Below are 17610 nucleotides of genomic sequence, written 5' to 3' on the forward strand. Positions count from 1 at the left end.
CGCTCTTAAAAAAAGGGCCCCGAGGCGTGTGGCACAGATTAAAGCCATACTATCATACAAACCAGTGATGATAATAACTGTTCATCTAAAAAAGTAGAGTGAACAGAGGATTTAACCTGTATATCGATTAGCAGATATACAATACTTGTAATTTACAGGCGTTTCCCGTTGGAATTATTTTGGTACCGTTCTTCTAGCAGTAGATAATTGCTTTTAGTCGAAGGGGGATTGTTTGTGCATTGCTACTACAAAAATTTGGGATTTTAAGGTTGGTATTTAATCCCTGATGATACCTAGATTATTAAAACCGAATGGGGTGCTACGAGGAGGGAGAAGGTGGTTTTCGCAAGGCAGGAGTAAAGCTGGTGCGGTAACAAAGGAGAAAACTACTAAACTTAAGGATGATCTTGGTACTATAAGTAACAGTGGTGCTAATGATGTTGTTATGGAAAAGGAGAACCAAGTAGATGAAGTGAATGAAAAATGTCAGAGCAAAGCTGGGTCATTAAGAGATGAGTCCTTGCGGCCGACGTTGTTGGTGCCCAACGTGTCTCCGACGGACCATCTAGCACCAAATGAGGTACATCTAGAAGGTTTATTTGCTGGTTTTAAACCGCTTTTCTTGGGAAATTCTGCTACTATTAAGCCTAACGTGGATTTCATTGATAACGGGTATTTTATCTCTAAAAACTTCAAAGTTGTTGGAGCTTCAACAGATGGTGACAACCCAGAGAAGAGTTTGGAGAAGTTTTTAGATACGCTAAAGAATACAGAATGGGAATTAGAAGAAGATAGTCCGAAAAAAATCATACCATGGGAAGCCTCTATTAGTGGTATCGAATACAATGACAAATCATTTAAGAACGTCCCTAAGAATGTTATTGGAAGATTAAAGCCTTTCAAACTTCTAAGGATGAAGATTAATAATAAGAACAAGTCTGGAGGTAAAAAGAGGTCCACTATTATCAAGCAATTAAAATTTAACAACAGCAAGGTTAATGATGAGATGCATCTTATAGATCTTTTCAACAAACCTAACCATACAAATATTAGAGGATCAAGAAGTGGTGATATGTCAGGATTAGGTATGCAAAATTTGACCAAAGAGCAAATATTGAAGAGAAAAGAGCATTTCAAAGAAGTAATGTATTTTTACCATAAATACAGTTTCTTGAAAAAAGATTGTGACCAATATAAGATTCAAGTTGAGAAATTCTCAAGACTAGCTCAAAGGGAATTTCAAAAAGTTACAGGACTTGTTATAAGACCTAGGCGTGGGGATTATTCGGTACCGTTGCATGCTTACATAAATAGGAAGCAATGCTCAAAAAAGATTCTTGAGAGGTATTTCCGTAAAAGGATATATCAAGATGTTACTAGTATTTTATTAACTTTCTCCAGCACTATTAAAGATGATCTTGCGATGAAGAGATTCAGAAGGAAATTACATAGGCTACAAGAAAATACAATACAGGACCTCCTCAGTACAATTCCATCTGCTGAATTTCAAGAGAGCGATAGTGATTGTCTAATTTGTAGAAGCCCGGTTGTAGGGTTTAACAGATTGCATTGGTTAAAACCTTCCAAGCGTTGGAACACTATTAGAGGTACAAATATTTCTAGAGAGTATAATTATTCATCTGGTGTTTATTCTATTACTCGAAGCGGTATGAAATATATGCGATATCCTGTGTATTTAAATTGGAACACTTATGATGCAACCTTTAAAAGTTGGAATCATTATAATGGTTAACGCTGCGACTTTACTGCCTAACTGAAAGCAGTCCAAGCAATATGTTACTGCATATTTACTACATTTTCTAGTACGTAACTTAATGACATGTAATTAATAAATAATAATATTCAAGTAGGCTTTATTGATGAGCCATAATCGGTTTAATTTGGCTTAGCTGTGTATAAATCAGTAAGAAATAATTTTATGTACATCAAAAGTTCGATATGTAGTTATGAAATGAAAGAATTTAAATTTCTAAATGCTGGAGTTCATTGACAGTATTTCAGTAGTTGCAGATTCATTTTCGGATTCTATTTCATGCTGCGAGTCATTCGAATAGGTGTAGATATGTCCCTCAACATCATCATCATCAATATTATTATTATTACCATCACTAATATCATCGTGATCAGTACAGTGGCCATTCTCTTCGTCTGACTCGAATATAATATCTTTGGTTTTGTATATATATTCTTGTCTAGTATCGTTTAATCCTAACCTTTTGCGCACTTTATCTATTGAATGTTCCTCAGAGTATGTGTCCTTTTTCTTATTCATTGACTTATCTTTTAGTGAGGACTTCCTATATTTTTGCTTTACGGTATTAGTACCATCCGTCAAAATGTTAAACATTCTGTCACTGATAGTGGTACGTGTTTGAAAGTGAACCTGGTTATTAGATGTGGGGAATGAAATCCCTGTTGTACTATTGACAGGTTTGTTTGATGAAGAATCTTCAGAGCGATCACTTCTCCATGGCATTGGTGTTGGAGAGTTACTAAACATATCATTTAACATTATACTTTCCGGCTCATCAGTATCTAAACTATTTTCATGTATCTGAGGACCCAAATAATAGGCGAAGTTGTAGTTCGCCTGTTCTTCTTCGTAAATTGGTTTTCCTAAAATGCTACTGGATTGGAGAATATTCTTCAAATGGGATATACGGTCGAGCCATGTCCACACCAATACAATTGCACAAGTGTACAATGTCGGATTGATAATGGTGCTAAAATTTGAAAGCCATTTGTTGCCGATATCTGCTAAAAAAAATGCCGGTGATAACAATACAGATATGAAAGTCAAGATGGTTAATATCAACATTTGTATATTTTTGTAAAACAGTCGATAAGAAGTGCAAATATGGGCTATGATTAGACAGGCAAAACAAGTCGCTAAAGTTACATCAAATAACAGCACAAAAGGAGTCATAATAGCGAGACTTATATTATTGATCTCAGCCAAAGTGGTATAAGTTGAAATGCAGGTTAATACCAACGAAACACATACTAAAAACACCCCTATAGCCATGATCATCCTCTGTTCCTGTACTCTTTGAAATAATCTGCTTACTATATCTACTTGGCACATCTTTGCTGTAAATACAGATATGATATTAAGTGTGGCCACAGTTGTATCCGTCGTTGCAAGCTGAATTAGAACATCGACGCTTGCGTGCCCTTGTCTTGATTCTATCTTTTCTATCCTTACCATACTGGCACCTATAAAGTAACTCATGTTAACGCTGGCTAGAATTGCAGATAATTTTAGCAAAGTAGATCCGAACCTATATGGTTTACTTCTCACGTCCAAGAAGACTATAACAGTCAGAAACAGTGTTATAACAAAGATAGTACTATAGGACAGTAGGATAGAAAACAAACCAAATCTCCAATATCCCTGTACAAAGCTATCGCTGACAATCAAGTGGTGCCATTCATTGATTATCACAGGAAGGTATGGATACGGGGACAAATTAGTCTTCGCAACAAGGTAGGCCGGCCCATTCCTCACACAAAAACTCTGCCAAATTATATCATTCCCATAGGTAACTAGCTTATCCAAATTAACAGTATCCACTAATATCCCATCCGGTATCCTTATACCAGAACAAGTAGAATAAACAGTCTTGTTCGGACCTCCCTCCCTTAAAGGTTGATGCTGCATTCTATTTAGTTCTTTGTTGTTGTTGTTTTTGCTGATATGGGGAATATTATATTATGATGACCATCTCTCCATTAGCTCCTCTTTAGTTTTGAGTACTCTGAGCCCTTAATAGATACCTGATATCCCAAAGCGTCTCTTTCTCTTAGCTTTAAAGTTAAACGAATACGGGAAATGCTCATCTCTTCGGGGTCTGGGCCCATCCCGAATTTTTTCATGATTTTTTTTTTTTATTATTTTAATTAAAAATGGCCATTTGGCTTTTGTTTTGAGACTAGAAACTTTCTTTCTCTTTCTTGCAATTGAGTAACTATATAGAGCTCTTTTATCCAGCGCATTCGTTTGTTTAATACAGGTGATTGTTCTTGTTCTTTTTTGCAATCAATACCGTGGGAAGTAAAACGAGATCAAAGTTACGGTACACACGAAGCAAATTGATTTGGGTTGGAAGTAGGGAGTAGATAACAGTAGAGATCTATTTGATAGAGAAACGATAGCCACTGTGTTGTTGAGTTTGAAATAACAAAGAGAACGGTAATACAACAAACGACATACAATAAATAAAGAAGTACGAGTTAGGGGGGAGTGAATAAAAGAAAAGGACAACGATACAAAAGGTTTTTTTATACTAATTATAGATCACTTCCCAAATATACACTTTGATAAGCAAGAAGATGACTAACAGAGATTTAAATACTGTTAGTGAGTTGGATAAACGGAGTAGTAGTGGTGGAAATTTCACAACTCCGAAGTTAAAGTCTGCAGTTTTAAGTTCAGCTGGGCTTAGGCTAACGCATGTTGGTAGAAGTGATATTAAGAAGTACAGTTTGGGATTTCCTAAGAAATCGCCGTCGCTTCCGAATTTTCATGAGAAGACTAACTCTGATACTGATCTGGCTGGTAGATCCTTATCTCGTGCTCTTGGAGAGTCCGGCTTCGTTCATAACTCTCATAGGGAGACCTCGAACGAGTTTTCTAATGAGTACTCAAACGACAGTGATGTTGACCAAGTACTTGACCAGAAGATAGTCAGTAGTACATCTACTAATAGTAATTTGAATAGTTCTAGGACCTCACAGCTATTTATACCCAAGACACATAGGAGGACCGCCACCAATGGTGGTGTTTCATTAAACGAGGATGATGCCAACTTGAGTGTTATTGATATGTACGGAGATGAGGTAGAATCAAAACTATCCAAAATTCAGCATTCTATGGATCATGAAGACGAGGAGGAGGACGAAGATGAAGAAAGTCAAGATGAGGAAGAGGAAGAAATTCACCCACCTAATGAGACGCCATTGCCTAACAATGTTACTAATGATACCCTTGTAAGTAATTTTAGAGATGAGAATCTAGATACGGAGGAGAAACTGAGAGAACAAAAGTTGAAAGCAGCACGTCGACAAAGTACACATCACTATGATAGATATGGTTTCAAGAAACAATCAAATTATGTATCTGAGTCTGAATACGATCACTGGTGGAATGGTTATTCACAATATTGTATTAGAAGAAAGCATAAATGGAAATTATTGCTAGAAAAAAGTGGGTTACCCATAGATAACGATTCTCCAGTAAGATTTCCATCTAAGAGTGAGAAACTGAAGAGGTACGTAAGGAAAGGTATTCCAGCAGAGTGGAGAGGTAACGCTTGGTGGTATTTTGCGCGTGGACAGGACAAGCTTAACAAAAACAAAGATGTTTATGATAAATTATTGGCGAAGATGGATCAATTGATGAAAACGGATAAGAAGAAAATCCAGGACCTAGACATTATTGAAAGGGATCTGCACAGGACTTTCCCTGATAACTTGCATTTTCAGCATGACACATTCAAAGGACAAGAACCACCTTTGATTTTATCGCTCAGACGAGTGTTGGTGGCATTCTCACTCTACAATCCAAAGATTGGGTATTGCCAATCAATGAATTTTTTAGCTGGGATGTTATTATTATTTTTAGATGAGGAAAGGGCATTTTGGATGTTAGTGATTATAACATCACGTTATTTACCTGGAGTTCATAACGTTAATCTTGAAGGTGTGAACATAGATCAAGCTGTTTTGATGCTGTGCATTAAAGAGTACCTCCCTGAGATTTGGCCCTTCATTAACCCTGAGAGCAGATCGTCAAATAAGACAAGTAATTCACTGGGAGTAAGGAATACTGGTATTCCAGGTATAAAAAATGAATTTTTGTACAAATTACCTCCTATAACACTCTGTACTGCTAGTTGGTTCATGGGTTGTTTTGTAGGGGTGATGCCGGTGGAAACCACTCTGCGTATATGGGATTGCCTCTTCTATGAGGAGTCTCACTTCCTTTTCAAGACATCTCTTGCAATCTTTAAGCTATGTGAAAATGAACTGATCAAAATTAGATCTCATGGAAGCTCATTGCTTCCAAACTATATGAATAATAACCAAAAGTATATGAGTCAAGATGAAAGTGATATGGAGATATTTCAAATAATTCAAATGTTTCCCAAATCATTGATTGATCCCAACGACCTTTTTGATAAAGTGATATTGAAGAAAAGGGTATCATTCAACAGACTTGACCAAGAAGAAGTTGATAGATGTCGGAAGTATGTCTCTTCACAAAGACAAAAATACAAAAAGTTCTACGAATCGGGTAGAGCTCCTGATGAGCCAATTGATGAACACGATGAAGAAAGTAAAATAAAGGCCACAAGAATTGCTAGTGATGCCATCAATGAAGCTCTATCTTCAGAAATATACGGATTTAAGAAGGGCCTAACTGGTGTACACTGGAATAATAGCATAAAAGAAAAAGTTAGACAGATGAGAAAAAAAATGGATAAAGAGGACTAGTTTTAAAATGCATTCAAATATTATCAGTCTACTTTCCATAATCAAAATTAACGGCGTGGATATAAATATATATATATAAAATTATACACTTTGACGTAAATATAAAATTAATACCCATTTCAAGTATATAAAATAATAAAACGGTAAAATTACAATGCATTATAATTTAAATATTTAGTTAGACAGAAAAAACCATGTGAATCTAAACTCGCCAAGTATATTTTTAACAACAGTTGCTATAATATAACGTTTAATTACTTTTTTGATTTAAATTGCTTTTATTTTTTGTCAATGATCCGGCCAGTCGGAAATTTTTCAGCTTAAACTCAAAAGCTCATCGCAAGTTATAAGGCTCATCGGAAATATATAACATTCTAATTCATCAGTATTTGTATAACTTAGCATTGAATTTAACCTTTATAATATCAATTGAGATAGAGGAAATATACAGAATAAACAGAACCAAAAAATGAATGGTATATTTGCTATTGAGAAACCGAGTGGTATCAGCTCTAACCAATTCATGATGCAAATTCAGAAAATATTTAATAATAGTGCTGTCTTCTCGAAAGAAATCCAGAGGGCTACAGCTGAAAGAAGGCAGCAATTTGAACAACAGACTGGTAAAAAAGCCAGTAAGAGAAAATTGAGAAAGGTGTCAAAGGTAAAGATGGGCCATGGTGGTACATTGGATCCGTTAGCTTCCGGTGTGTTAGTTTTAGGTGTCGGTACTGGGACTAAACTATTGGCAAATTATCTGTCTGGCACTGTAAAAGTGTATGAAAGTGAAGCTCTCTTTGGTGTATCCACTACTTCCGGTGATTCTGAAGGTGAGATTTTATCTAAGAACTCAGTAAAGCATCTAACTTTTGATGAAGTGAAAACGGTGGAAGAAAAATTGAAAGGTTCTTTGAAACAGACCCCACCTATCTACTCGGCTTTGAAAATGAATGGTAAATCACTACATGAGTATGCTAGAGAGGGAAAACCGTTACCTAGAGCAATTGAACCTAGACAGGTTCAGATTTATAATCTTGAGGTTCTACCTGATACTTTGTCTAAAAACCATAATTATAAGCTTCTTAAATCGGAAGACCAAAGTTCTAGTCAGATAGTTAAAGACCTCAATGCGAATATGTTATTTGATACTCTTTATTTCTCTAAGGAATATGTTGAAAGTCACAAACTAGATAGTGAAGTTGCAAATGTGGAACCAGCTATACCGCTATCAGAGGAAGAAAAAAATGAGATCGATACCCAAGGTGATGATTACAAAGCACCATTATTGCATGTAAAGGCTGAAGTTTCCTCAGGTACTTATATCAGGTCTCTAATAAGTGACATTGGGAAAGCTTTACGTTCTTCTTGTTATATGACTAAATTGATTAGAATCCAACAACAAGATTGGTCATTAGAAAAGAATAATGTCTTCAAAATTAAAGATTTTACCGATAGAGATGAACTGGTATGGAGTAAAGTTTTGGAAAAGGTGATGGAAAAAGGCTCTTCAGTAAATATTGTAGAAGAACTGGAAAAAGCTGAACTGGAACACCAATCTGCAGTGGCTGATCTCCAAGCTAAACAGAAAGAGGACCTTGATGAATGCCAAAAAGTTGAGGTTGGAGATGCAAATGATGCCACTACGTCAAATGAAAGTAATAAAAGGAAATTAGAGGATGTAGAATGAATATTATTAATCTATATAACTATAATAATGTAACCGTGATGAAATAATTTCATATGCTTCATCTCATCATTTGTGGATTGTTAATTCGGAGGTATTACCAATGAAATTACAAGTCTCTAGGCCATTAACCTTTTTATAAATATTGTAACTTTGTAGCAATAACTCTGAGTTATCATCTTCACTAGGACATCCAAAGCCGAAAACGCTAGGGCAATCACGCACAATGGAGTAACACATATCTATGCATGGCAATATCTCGTAATAGTTATCCACTGGCTTAATATACGTATCTAGGTAACTGTTTCTGTTTGAGTTTTTGTCCCTGTAGATATAGTAGTCTGATGATGCTACACTACACCTTGGGATGGAGACAGCGCATATCCAATCTCTATACGATTTTGCACAGTCAGAACATGTTCTTATAGGAGAATATCTCGCATCTAAATGAGCATCGCATGAAACTAGTTCGAGAGCTTTGCTGAAGTTTGCGTACAGAGCATTGGCGATATTGTCGTATTCAATAGCTAGCTGACTTTTATTATTGTTAGAGAACTTTGAGGACGGCACAGCGTATGCATTGTCTTTGCAAAAGTCCAGGCCAAATATCAGTGAACAGGCAGAACTTGATTTTGTGGTAAAGAACTCAACGTTGAAGAGAACGCCACCAACATCGGATATATTGGTCCCTTTACCGATCTTTTTGGTCAAAAATGCAGCATATGTTGTCGATTGGTTTAAGCCCGTAATATAGAATTGTTCGGTGACACCTGTTGGAGTGTCTGCAATTCTTTTTTGGATCATCAATGAAGTTTCCTTCAACATACTTAGGGGAGCGAGAGCAGTGGTTGAGTTTGTAGAGGACACGATGTAGTTACCATTCTTTATGGAACATAACGATAGTTCTGTGTTATTAACAAAATTGATGTACTCGTCATATGAATAGACATATAGGTCGTACAATGTTGGGTCATAAATTGTGTAGTTGTAGTATGACTTTGCATCATCGGTAACGTTACCTGTGCTAATTAAAGCAGAAGTGTCATCGGTGTCCATTACCACCAGCCACGAACGAGAATCCCACTGATATACCAGGTCATTTTCAGAGATACTCAGTCTATAGTTCCATGTCGTAGAGTTTAGTGTTTCCAGGAATGGATCATCCGCGGGTAATTCCACATCGTTTTCAATATCCCATAGTCTTACCGACACATACAGATGTGAATTCTTTGAAGTACCATTAGCTGCATCATCCACGGGACTTATTTGAAGACCCTCGAGATACCCGTTACTAAACGTTTGGAATTGACCCGCTGTATAATTAGTCAACACAGTTTCGTCAAAGGAGTAGAACACCCGCAGTTGTATCCGACTGCTATTGTTCGGCTGGTTACATACATTACCACTGAGAAAGATAAGGATCTCATAACTAGGAGCAAATCCGAGCCCCGTAGACTCAGAGTTAATAGCAAAAATATAGTTATCAACCTTCGCAGGCGTCATCTCTGCAATTATAGGAGTCCACTCATATATATTATTAGAATTGATAATAGTACCCCCAGAAGTATTCGGCATTGTATCATCCATATCATCATCATCCCTCCGAATCCACTTATTCCAGAAGTGCTTAGTAGAGTTATCAACAGTGAAAACCGCATTAACAGCTACAAGCATCTGTAACCACATCAAATATCGCAGAAACATTCCTCCTCTCATCTTTATTATTTTCAGCTTTGTTGTTCAACACCTGCTATCAGTATCACTCTGGTAATCAGAAAGTACAAGCATCAAGATAAGCATTTTCGATTGGCACTTCCTTTGCTTTAATTAAAGTTAATGATCATTATATCATGATTTTTTTTTTCTGGCTAAGAAACGCCTTAATTAAGCTTTAAGTCCAATTCAGAGAAAAATATCAAACATGAAGCAATTAGAGCTAGTGACCATACAACTCGTGAAAGGACTATAGTAATTGTTACTTTAACAACTCGAGAGTGCAAGGCAAAACAAGGCAAAAGCATAGGCACGTGAATTGGATTTGGTATTAAATATTGGATAAAACTCTCTTGGTGAAACGATGGAAGCTAGTGATAATTTGCCATGGGTGGAGAAGTATAGGCCGCAGACGTTAGATGATGTCTATGGACAAACTGAGGTTGTTACTACGGTGAGGAAGTTTGTTCAGGAGGGGAAGCTTCCTCATCTGTTGTTTTATGGACCTCCAGGTACCGGTAAGACGAGTACCATAGTGGCATTGGCGCGAGAGATATACGGGAAGAACTATGCTAATATGGTATTAGAGTTGAATGCCTCGGATGACAGAGGTATTGATGTCGTTAGGAACCAGATCAAGGACTTCGCTTCCACGAAACAGATCTTTTCTAGGGGTTTCAAGTTGATTATTCTGGATGAAGCCGATGCGATGACCAACGCCGCGCAGAATGCTTTGAGACGTATCATTGAGAAGTACACAAAGAACACCAGGTTCTGTATCCTGGCCAACTACAGCCATAAGATCACGCCAGCGCTGCTCAGTAGATGTACGCGTTTCAGGTTCCAACCTTTACCACGTGAGGCCATGGAGAAACGTATGGCCAATGTGCTGGTCCATGAGCACTTGAAGGTGTCCCGTGAGGCCCAAGAAGCGCTGCTAAATTTGGCTAACGGTGACATGAGACGTGTTCTAAATGTCTTGCAGGCAAGCAAATCGACGTTGGACAACCCGGAGGACGAGATCACCGATGAGACTATATACGAGTGCTGTGGTGCGCCACGGCCCCAGGATATCGAGACTATATTGAAGTCTATCCTGGAAGATGACTGGAGCACCGCCTACTACACTCTGACCCAGGTCCGCAGCACGAAGGGGCTAGCTCTAATAGACCTCATCGAGGGTATCATCAAGATACTGGAAGACTACAAGCTCAAGAACGAGCAAACCCGCATACATTTGCTCTCTACCTTGGGGGACATCGAGTACTCAATCTCCAAAGGTGGTAACGACAAAATTCAATCTAGTGCAGTGATAGGAGCAATCAAAACTAGCTTCGAACTAGAGGTAGCAAAGTAAAACCTCTACCAATACATTTACATACTTTACATATTTAGAAACATTCCATAATAATATAGAAAAAAATTTGAGCGAATTCAAAACCTCATTTCTGTTGTATTAGGCGAATACCAGCATACACCAGGTATAGATGTATACCTGTCACTTTGAATATACTATTCCTAGTTATCATCGTCATGGGCTAAATTACTACCATACCCTAAACACACATGTATAACTATATACGAACTCTAACCCTATCCATCCGGGTAAATTTATAGCAATTTTAAAAAAAAAATAAAAATTTTTTTTAACTTTCTGGCCGTATATAAAGGAGCCCGTATTATTTCACAAGATGTATGTCCATTAAACTCTTTCCTTTCCTTCTAACAATACAGAATAGATATCCACAAGAGAAAAAAAAACAGTTTCCTACATCTATGATCTATGGGAACTGGAAGAATGTGTGGACACATTCTGCAAGAATCAAAAACTTGATCTTGTTAATTATTCTCTTTTATTTTTTTTTATTTAATTGTGTTTGATAATGACGACAAAAATAGCTGTGCACCAGTCTGAAAAGGTACCAGTACTCGGAACCTGTTGAAGTATAATAACTATACCCAAATTTCTGAAACATTCACAATTTAATAAAAGATGTAGAGACAATATAAACATTTGTAGAAATATATCATGTTATAAAAGTGACAATCGTAAATTTATAATATGGACGTAGTACACTGCCAGATACACATTTGATAATATTAATGGTAACAGTGGCACTCTGTTTTTACAGTGACCATCCCTAAATACGGACGAGATCACATGTTATTATCCGGGTAAATATCAACGTGATAATCCCGTGTTAACGTATAAATAGATATGCTGTTTTCCTGTTGATGTGCTGTAGCTGTGCTGTGCTGTGCGGGCCTGTCTGTGTGAGTGAATGAAGAAGGGTCTTTATAGAATTGTAAATTGTCCTCCGTACGGCGTTTTCAGTGGGTTGTGGGATCTTGGGGGGGGGTAATAAAAAAAAAATTCTTAGAAATTTCAATTCCGAGCTTTTAAGAAGATATAAAGAAAAAAAAATCAAAAACTTTAACAAGATAGAGAGAGAGAGAAAGAGAGACATAGATTGAGATATAGCGTATAGCAAGATTATAAGATTGGTAAGGAGGGTAGAGATAGAGAGATAGAGAAAAGAAAGAAAAGGATCATTGAAAGAAAGGAAGAAGAAGAAAATAAGGGTGTGTTTTTTTTCTATATAATAAGAATAAGAAACAATAAATATAAAAAGTTTAGGGATGAATGTTGGTATGCAACGGAATATGGTGGGGATGATGGATGATATGGCTCCTGGGATAAATGCTGTGAACAATGCGATGGGTGTCAATATTATGAACACCAATAACTCGAACGATATGGGTAACACTAATAACAATAACGCTAACGTTAACAACAGTACTGGCAATGCTAATTCTAACTCTAATTCTAATTCTAATTCTAATTCTAGTGCTAATGCTAATGCTAATGGCAATGCTAATGCTAATGGTACAACTAATGCAAGTGGAAATGTGCAGCATGCCCTAGACGACCCAAATGTTTACCATTGGATATGTGAATTGACTTATGGTCCACAGAAAGAGCAAGCTTTACTTGAGCTTGGGAGGAAACGGGAACAATTTGATGATCTAGCCATTGTGCTGTGGTCTTCCTTTGGAGTGATGACGGCTTTGTTGAATGAGATAATATCTGTATACCCTATGTTACAACCGCAGCTCCTCACCAGTCAGCTCTCGAACAGAGTATGTAACGCACTTGTCCTATTACAATGTGTTGCCTCGCACCCAGAGACGAAGCATTTATTCTTGCAGGCACATTTCCCTATGTTTCTGTTCCCATTCCTGAACACTACTTCCAGGCAGAGAACCTTTGAGTACCTAAGACTTACCTCTCTAGGTGTCATTGGTGCTCTAGTGAAAAACGACTCGAAGGATGTCATTGGTTTCTTGCTAAGAACCGATATTGTCCCATTATGTCTGCGGATCATGGAGTCTTCGTCAGAACTCTCGAAGACAGTGGCGATCTTCATCTTACAGAAGATACTGCTAGACGATGTCGGTCTACAATACATATGTGCCACGTTGGAGAGATTTTACGCTATTACTAATGTCCTGAAGGACATGGTAGAACATTTAACCGTACATACACCTCCAGGCAGACTACTGAAGCATATTATAAGATGCTACCTAAGACTAAGTGACGATTTAGAAGCAAGACGTGTACTGAAAGTAGTGTTACCAAACAAATTGAGAGATAATACATTCACAGAGGCTTTAAGAGATGATGTAGCCACCAAGAGATGTTTAGCACAACTTTTATTGACACTTAACGAAGATAACTAGACCAATCAAACTAAAATAAAAAAAGTAAAAAAAAAAAAAACTAAGACAATATCAAAAAAGGCAGTACTTTTTTCTTCTTCTCTTTCTTCATTTTTGAAATTATTACTATAGACATAGAAAGAAAAAGAAAATAAAGCCTTTAACTCAACAAAACTCATTTTATGTGTAGTACAAACACCTCAGAATAGAGATGCAACATTTACTCATCTTACTTTTGTGTGTGTCCTTTTTTTTTTCCATTCCTTCATTCATTGTAACATATTTATATTAAATGCAACATTCATCTTTTTTTTTATATATAAAATTTCAAATTCATTCCATATAAAACTACTGTATATGTAATATCAACATATGTAATACCAATATTATCATGTCATATCCCTCACCCCATATCATATAACACATTAGCTATATCAAAGTAACGTGTTATATACGTACATAACGATGATAACACGTCAAAAAAAAGTTAGTCGTATAACATTATAACCAAAGAGGACAACGACCAAAAAAAAAGAACGAAAGATTTTTTTTTATGGGACGGAACACCTCCCGCGAGGTTTTGGGTTTTTCTGGGCTTAAATGCTGAAATTTCAATTCTTTAACTGATCTTTATAATCGATTTTATATTTTGTGATTTCTATTCCAAGTTATTTAAAGAGAAATATTCCTACTTCGAAATTATCAAGTACTCAATTCCCTTCCTTTTTTGTTGTAAACTTTTAATTCCCTAAGGATATACAAAAAAGTCTGAACAACGAGAAAAGAAAAAACCAAAACTTCTAATAAGATAAGGGGGGTTGGTATCATAACAAGAGGAAAATAATAGAAGAATACACAATTGATTAAGAGATATTATTTACAAAACAAAATACGGACGACAAATAGTGGTATTTGAAGAAAGAAAGTAAAAAATAGGGAACTAGTAAAGGGAAACTATAAAGAATATACGAGATAATGTCCACTACTACATACAAGAAGTTCGAGCAGGCCGGATCCTCCGATCTTCCTGATAAGATGACCATCTATCAGGATTGTATGAATACTTTCAATGAGACCCCTGTCAATGCTAAGAGGTGTAGGTTGTTGATCTCGCGTTTGCTAAGACTGTTGGCTCAAGGTGAGACTTTCCCAAGCAACGAAGCTACCGCATTGTTCTTCTCCATCTCTAAGTTGTTTCAGTACCAAAATGATTCTCTAAGACAGATGGTCTACTTGGCTATCAAGGAGTTCAGTGGTATCTCTGAGGATGTCCTTATGGCTACTTCCTCCATCATGAAGGATGTTCAAAATGGTTCTGATGCTGTGAAGCCTGATGCTATCAGATCTTTGACCAATGTTCTGGATGAATCAACAGCATTCTCTGCTGAAAGATTGTTGAAGAGTGCTTTGGTGAGCAGACACCCATCTATCTCATCCGCAGCATTGTGTACTTCGTACCATTTACTTCCAATTTCTGAAGTCACTGTTAAGAGATTTGCTAACGAAACGCAAGAGGCCGTGGTGGATTTGAAACAATTCCCATCCTCCAGCATGACTGGTGACTTCTATCCAAACTCTACCTACATTACCCAATACCATGCATTAGGTCTCCTATATCAATTGAAGAAGAACGATAAGATGGCTCTGTTGAAATTGGTAAGACAATCCTCTGAAGGTAATGTCTTGAAGAACCAATTGGCTAAGGTGGAATTGGTGAAGATCGTTAATGAGCTTGTACAAAAAGATCCTCAACTATTTGCTCAATTCAAGCCATTGTTGCAAAACTGGTTGTCTAACAAATTTGAGTCTGTTCAATTAGAAGCTGCAAAGATGATAACATCCTTTGCAATTCAATATCCAAGACTAGTATCTCCAGAATTGTACGCAGCTGCCATCTCTTCTCTACAATCTTTATTGAGTGTTCCAAGGGTGGCTACTAGATTTGCTACTTTGAGAGTCTTGAACAGGATTTCTATGGTTTCTCCTGAAAAGATTGCTATCTGTAATCCAGAATTAGAATCTTTGGTTAATGACTCCAACAGAAATATCTCAACATATGCCATTACTACGTTATTAAAGACTGGTACCGCCAAGAATATCTCTTCCTTGATTAGCACAATCACCAAATTTATCCATGATGTTTCCGATGACTTCAAGATCATTATTGTTGATGCTGTTCGTACCCTTTCATTAAACTTCCCACAAGAGTGGAAGTCAATTGTCACATTTTTGATTGATGTCCTAAAGAACAGTGAAGGTGGCTTCAAATACAAGAACAGCATTGTCGAAGCTTTGATTGACATTGTCAGCTTCGTACCACAATCCAAGGAAATGGCTTTGGAAAACTTATGTGATTTCATTGAAGATTGTGAATTCAATGAAATTCTAGTGAGAATATTACACCTTTTAGGTAAGGAAGGTCCAACTACATCAACTCCATCTTTGTACGTGAGACATATTTACAACAGAGTAGTCTTGGAAAACTCAATTATTAGATCTGCTGCTGTTGTTGCATTGTCGAAGTTTGCATTGACAAAGAACGATCCAACTCTATGTGAATCTATTGTTAGTTTATTAAAGAGAATTGTTCATGACCAAGATGATGAAGTTAGAGATAGAGCTGCTATTGCCCTGAAATTCATTGATGCTGTAAAGAACAAAGAAGATAAGGCTGCTAGCAATTTTATTCAATCCAACTCCGCTTACGATCTATCTACTTTGGAATCTAAGCTATCTTCTTACTTATCTTCCAACAGTGACTCCTTTAAGACTCCATTTGATGTTGCCTCCATTGTTTGCTACAGTGAAGATGAGATAAAGGCTATGGAATTGAAGAGAAAGCAAGAAAAGATCTTTGAAGACAAATCTGAGAAGTCTAAAGACAATAGCAACTCTGATGCTAAGGCTACTAAGTCTGAAAGAACTGCCAACGATGGTCAATTTGACGATAGTGCGGAAGATATGCTTGCTAGTAAATACGCTGAGGAAATGGCTAGCATTCCCGAAATCAAGGAATTCGGTAATATCGTTAACACATCAAAGGCTGTCTCACTTACTGAACCAGAAGCTGAGTTTGTTGTAAGCGGTGTTAAGCATCTATTCAGCAACCATGTTGTTCTTCAATTTAACATCACTAACACTCTAACAGATGTTATTCTAGATAATGTTTCCGTTACTTGTGTTCCAGAAGATTCAGAATCTACAAGCCTAGAAGAGCAATTCACCATTCCTATTGATAGACTGCTACCAGGCAGTGAATCTGCTTGTTACGTTGCTTTCCAGAAGTCTGAGGAGCTTGTTACAGAGGCCTTCATGAACAGTATAAATTTCACAACTAGAGAGCAAAATCCAGATACAAACGAACCATTTGAGGGTGACGAAGGTTTTGAGGATGAATACGAAATTGATTCATTGTCTTTGAATGCTGGTGACTACGTTAAGAGTTCATTTGTCGGAAACTTCACAACCTCTTTTGATGAATTGCCTCATGAAGAAGTTGCTGTGTATAATATTCAAGAAGATATCAGCATACAGGAAGTTGTCGACAAGGTTATCCAAAACACAAGCTGTCTACCTCTAGAAAGCACACAATATGCCGCTGGTGACTCGAATTCTCATACATTGAAGTTGTTCGGTAAGAGTGTTCTAACTGGCTCCAAGATTGGTCTATTGGTCAAATTTGTGAAAAGTTCAAAGGGTGTTGCATTGAAGGTACAAGGTAAGGCCGAAGATGCTACGCTATGTGCTGACTTAGTCAACAACGTGATCTAAATATAGGACGTATAATTTCCATTTTCCTACTTTTCTTTACTTTTCATCATATAAAAAGAATTATAACAGTATATAAACTAATTAATGTACAATTTTTTTTTTTTTAATAATCTAAACTCTATTGTTAAGACAACTTTTTGCGAAAACAGAAACACACCGTCAATACCAATATGTATAAGCTCATTGCGTATAAATAACGTTTTCAT

General features: G+C 36.8%; 8 protein-coding genes across 8 annotated transcripts; 6 read left to right on the forward strand and 2 right to left on the reverse strand.

Annotated features, from left to right (window-relative positions):
• Positions 1-286: 286 nt before the first annotated feature.
• On the forward strand, positions 287-1753 carry MRX6 (Mrx6p; the record flags this gene model as incomplete). The annotated part of the gene is made up of 1 exon (XM_071055283.1): positions 287-1753. One exon carries the CDS (start codon positions 287-289, stop codon positions 1751-1753), a length of 1467 nt encoding a protein of 488 aa, XP_070909976.1.
• A 237-nt stretch (positions 1754-1990) lies between these two features.
• RIM21 (Rim21p) lies at positions 1991-3682 on the reverse strand (the record flags this gene model as incomplete). The annotated part of the gene is made up of 1 exon (XM_071055284.1): positions 1991-3682. The coding sequence occupies one exon, from the start codon at positions 3680-3682 to the stop codon at positions 1991-1993; it is 1692 nt and encodes a 563-aa protein (XP_070909977.1).
• A 671-nt stretch (positions 3683-4353) lies between these two features.
• On the forward strand, positions 4354-6516 carry MSB3 (Rab GTPase-activating protein MSB3; the record flags this gene model as incomplete). Its single annotated transcript, XM_071055285.1, has 1 exon — positions 4354-6516. The coding sequence occupies one exon, from the start codon at positions 4354-4356 to the stop codon at positions 6514-6516; it is 2163 nt and encodes a 720-aa protein (XP_070909978.1).
• Positions 6517-6985: 469 nt separating this feature from the next.
• On the forward strand, positions 6986-8203 carry PUS4 (pseudouridine synthase PUS4; the record flags this gene model as incomplete). Its single annotated transcript, XM_071055286.1, has 1 exon — positions 6986-8203. One exon carries the CDS (start codon positions 6986-6988, stop codon positions 8201-8203), a length of 1218 nt encoding a protein of 405 aa, XP_070909979.1.
• Positions 8204-8269: 66 nt separating this feature from the next.
• Positions 8270-9916, reverse strand: MID1 (Mid1p; the record flags this gene model as incomplete). The annotated part of the gene is made up of 1 exon (XM_071055287.1): positions 8270-9916. One exon carries the CDS (start codon positions 9914-9916, stop codon positions 8270-8272), a length of 1647 nt encoding a protein of 548 aa, XP_070909980.1.
• Positions 9917-10277: 361 nt separating this feature from the next.
• Positions 10278-11270, forward strand: RFC3 (replication factor C subunit 3; the record flags this gene model as incomplete). The annotated part of the gene is made up of 1 exon (XM_071055288.1): positions 10278-11270. The coding sequence occupies one exon, from the start codon at positions 10278-10280 to the stop codon at positions 11268-11270; it is 993 nt and encodes a 330-aa protein (XP_070909981.1).
• Positions 11271-12553: 1283 nt separating this feature from the next.
• Positions 12554-13654, forward strand: CAF40 (CCR4-NOT core subunit CAF40; the record flags this gene model as incomplete). Its single annotated transcript, XM_071055289.1, has 1 exon — positions 12554-13654. The coding sequence occupies one exon, from the start codon at positions 12554-12556 to the stop codon at positions 13652-13654; it is 1101 nt and encodes a 366-aa protein (XP_070909982.1).
• A 954-nt stretch (positions 13655-14608) lies between these two features.
• SEC21 (coatomer subunit gamma) lies at positions 14609-17404 on the forward strand (the record flags this gene model as incomplete). Its single annotated transcript, XM_071055290.1, has 1 exon — positions 14609-17404. One exon carries the CDS (start codon positions 14609-14611, stop codon positions 17402-17404), a length of 2796 nt encoding a protein of 931 aa, XP_070909983.1.
• Between the last annotated feature and the right edge of the window lie 206 nt (positions 17405-17610).

The sequence above is a fragment of the Nakaseomyces bracarensis genome (genome assembly GCF_045282275.1).
Source record: "Nakaseomyces bracarensis strain CBM3 chromosome Unknown Scaff13_0, whole genome shotgun sequence".
Classification (NCBI taxonomy): domain Eukaryota; kingdom Fungi; phylum Ascomycota; class Saccharomycetes; order Saccharomycetales; family Saccharomycetaceae; genus Nakaseomyces; species Nakaseomyces bracarensis.